This window comes from Nicotiana tomentosiformis, chromosome 10 (assembly GCF_000390325.3).
Source record: "Nicotiana tomentosiformis chromosome 10, ASM39032v3, whole genome shotgun sequence".
Classification (NCBI taxonomy): Eukaryota; Viridiplantae; Streptophyta; class Magnoliopsida; order Solanales; family Solanaceae; genus Nicotiana; species Nicotiana tomentosiformis.
Window position 1 is genome coordinate 6,461,151 of NC_090821.1, and position 3,627 is coordinate 6,464,777.

Consider the following 3,627-nt stretch of genomic DNA (forward strand, 5'->3'; position numbering starts at 1 on the left):
TTGTTGGGGTGAGGTCTAAAAAGGCCATACATAGATTAAAATATCTTATTGACATTAATAAGGTTGTCTTTGTTGCAGTCATGGAACCTTTTGTTGATAAGTACAAGATTGAAGGTTACAAGAGATTTCTGGGATTCCAACATGGTGTTGCTAATCCTAATGGATAAATTTGGTGCTTCTGGAATAGTCAATGTGATCCTATAGTTATTGCAGAAGATGATCAACAAATCACTCTTAATATCAAAGATAAGATGCAAGACAATGGTCTCTATGTTACTGCAGTATATGTTAAATGCACAACTGTGGAAAGGAAAGATCTTTGGAGCAGTATTGAGGATATTAATTTACTCGTAGATGGTCCATGGTGTATTGGAGGTGATTTCAATGTTATCATGGATCCGAAAGAGAAATTAGGTGACAAACCTCATAGAGCTTACAAAAGTTTTGACTTTATCACTACTATGGAAGCTTATGGATTTAGTGACATTGGTTTTACTGGTCCCAAATTTACTTGGTGCAACAATAGGAGACCTAGGAAAAGGATTTGGAAAAGATTAGACATGATTCATGTGAATGACCAATGGAGTCAGGTCCTAAACATAATTGTGTGAAGCACCCGGTGAGGACTGGCTCTGACCATATACCTCTTCTTTTGAAGTGTCACAATGATCATCAAGAAGTCATCAAATATTTCAGATTCCTTGATTTTTGGACTGAACAACAGGAATTTCTGGAGGTAGTTCAAAAAGCTTGGAATGTGCAGGTTACTGGGAATGCTATGTGGAGGCTGAAGAGCAAACTTCAGGAGCTTGGTAAAAATCTCAGTCAATGGTCCACAGATAAAGTGGGAGATATTCACCAGCAAGTAAGTGAATGAGAAGCTAAGGTCCATATACTAGAAGATCTTGATATTCAGCTGAATTCGAAATACAGTAGGGAGGACCTAAATAAAGCTCATACAAAATACATAAATTGGTTGGGATTACAAGAGAATCTTTTGAAACATAAGACTCAAACTAAGTGGTTTCAAGAAGGAGACTACAATACTAAGTGTTTCCGTTGTGTGTTGAGAGAAAGGAGAAAAAGGCTTCAGCTTCATAGAATAAAGAACAACAGAGGTAGATGGGTAAAGGGTGATGATAAGATTACAAGAACAGCGATCAGACACTTCTCCAAGTTGTTTAATCTTTCTCAACATGAGATCAATCACAATGTACTTAGTTGTATACCAAAATGCCTAACAGAAGATGAAAATGCTATGCTCTCTGAGCTTCCAGATGAATTAGAGTTCATGAATGTAGTATTTAGTCTGAGTGCAGACAGTACCGCTGAACCATATGGGTATAATGGAATATTTTTCCAACACTATTGGGAGATCATTAAGAAGGATGTAGTGGATTTTGTTCTGGAATTTTTTTAAAGGAAAAGAGCTTACAAGATTTTACTCACACACTTGCTTAGTCTTAATCCCAAAAGTTGAATCACCGACCAGCTTCTCTGAGTTGAGACCAATCAGCCTTAGCAACTTTACCACAAAAATCATTTCTAAAATCTTGGCTGAGAGGGTCAACCCTCTTCTTCCCAAACCGATTTCCGACAACCAAAGTAGTTTTTTCAAGGGTAGACTCACTGAAAATATTTTATTAGCACAAGAAATTATTCAAAATATTACCAAGACCAACATAGGAGGAAATATGGTTATAAATCTAGACATGGCTAAGGCATATGATAGGATATCATGGTCATTTCTAGTAGAGGTCTTTAAAAGGTTTGGTTTTGAGGAATTTTGGATTAATATGATTTGGAGGGTGATTGCTGATGTTTGGTATTCTATCATTATCAATGGTATTAGAAGAGATTTTTCACCTCTTCACAGGGTCTTAAGCAAGGAGACCCACTGTCACATTCTCTCTTTATTTTGGTAGCCGAGGTCTTGTCTAAATCTCTTAATGCTCTTCATGACAATGTTGATTTCATTACTTTCACCATGAGTCACAGAGGCCCTCTCATTAACCATCTAGCCTATACAGATGATATAGTCATCTTCACCAGCGGTGACAATAAGTCAGTAAAGCTCATAATGAAGTAGATAAGTAACTATGAAGCCTCCTCTAGATAAAAGGTAAACACTTACAAGAGCTTCTTCCTCAGATATCCTAAGACCGGTGCACACAGAATTTATAGAATGAAGGAGTGTACTGGCTTTCTGGAAAAAACTTTCCCCTTCAATTACCTTGATTTTCCCCTGTACATTGGAAGGAAGAAGTTAGAATTATTTGATGGCATGGTTACTAAAGTGATAAAAATATTGTTGGCAGGGAAAGATGTCGTCCTATAGAGGAAGAGTAGTATTGATTAAAAGTATATTGTTGTCGTTTTCCGTGTATACTTTGTCAGCTATGAGTCCACCTAAGGGTACTTTGAACCTATTGGAGAAGCATTTTGCTAATTTCTTTTGGGGCTCCAAAAGTGATAAAACTAAATATCACTGGAGTTCTTGAAAGAATTTATCTACTCCTAAGGATGAGGGAGGTATTGGTATTATAACCATAAAGGATATCAGTAATACTCTTGCTATAAAAAGATGGTGGAGGTTCAGAACTCAACCATCTTTGTGGGCTTCTTCCCTTGAAGCAAAATATTGTGCTAGAGCTCACCCAAACACTAAAGTTTGGGCCTCAGGTGATTCCCATGCGTGGAAGCATATTACTCTTGTTAGGAAGCAACTTGAGACAAATATTGTTTGGAAAATAAATGCAGGTACTTGCAACTTCTGGCACGATAATTGGACAAAGAAGGGTACTCTGGATACTATGTTTCTTGATTCAGAGGGCAGCAGAAAGGCTAAGGTGCAGGAATACATTACACAAGGTCAATGGAATCTAAAAAAACTTGGTATGATCCTAGATAATGAAACTGTGCAACATATAGCTAACATTAGGACTGAGGAGCAAAATGAACAAGACTATGCCATCTGGAGCCCTACAGAGGATGGAAAATACATAAATAAATCTTCATGGCAGATCACTAGAAGCAAAAGGGAGAGAAATGAAGCACTTCACAGGCTATGGCATAAGTGCGTTCCCTTCAAAATTTCCTTCCTGTCCTAGAGATTATGCCATAACAATTACCTTTTGATGAGATAATCGCCAAGTTTGGTAACCAATCAGTTTCTAGATATAATTGTTGTCAAAGACCAAAATGTGATTCCATTCATCATACATTCAGTGAAGATGATGCTGTTAGATACCTTTGGAATAGATTTGGTAGGCCTCTAGGCATCATACATCAGAATTGGCATGTTAGGATGATTCTCAAGAAGTGGTGGGAAGTCGGGTATAAAAATAATATTCATAAATTATTGTTAAAGATTGTACCAGTAATTATCTTCTGGAAAATCTGAAAAAGTTGGAGTTCTTGCAAGTTTGAAGACCAAAAAAGATTTGTCTATATTCACATGGAGTAGCAAATCACCTGGACCATTCAAGTTGTTGTTATTATAGCATATCCTAACTGCAAACAGAATTGGCCTTGGGTGAGACTTTGTGAAGAGGTGGAAATAATAAAACCTATTATGAGATATTGACAAGTAATATGGATGAAACCATCATGGGATATGATTAAAGC

At 36.9% G+C, this 3,627-nt stretch overlaps 1 protein-coding gene across 1 annotated transcript; it reads left to right on the forward strand.

Annotated features, from left to right (window-relative positions):
- Nucleotides 1-251: 251 nt before the first annotated feature.
- LOC138899702 (uncharacterized) lies at nucleotides 252-1,420 on the forward strand. Its single transcript, XM_070186386.1, has 3 exons — nucleotides 252-590; nucleotides 725-865; nucleotides 917-1,420. Exons 1-3 carry the CDS (start codon nucleotides 252-254, stop codon nucleotides 1,418-1,420), a joined length of 984 nt encoding a protein of 327 aa, XP_070042487.1.
- Nucleotides 1,421-3,627: the final 2,207 nt, after the last annotated feature.

Coding starts and splice junctions, on each gene's coding strand:
- LOC138899702 (XM_070186386.1), top strand. CDS start 252: ATGCAAGACAATGGTCTCTATGTTACTGCAGTATATGTTAAATGCACA. Junction 591..724: donor TGAATGACCAATGGAGTCAG/GTCCTAAACATA, acceptor ACTGAACAACAG/GAATTTCTGGAGGTAGTTCA. Junction 866..916: donor TGGGAGATATTCACCAGCAA/GTAAGTGAATGA, acceptor CTTGATATTCAG/CTGAATTCGAAATACAGTAG.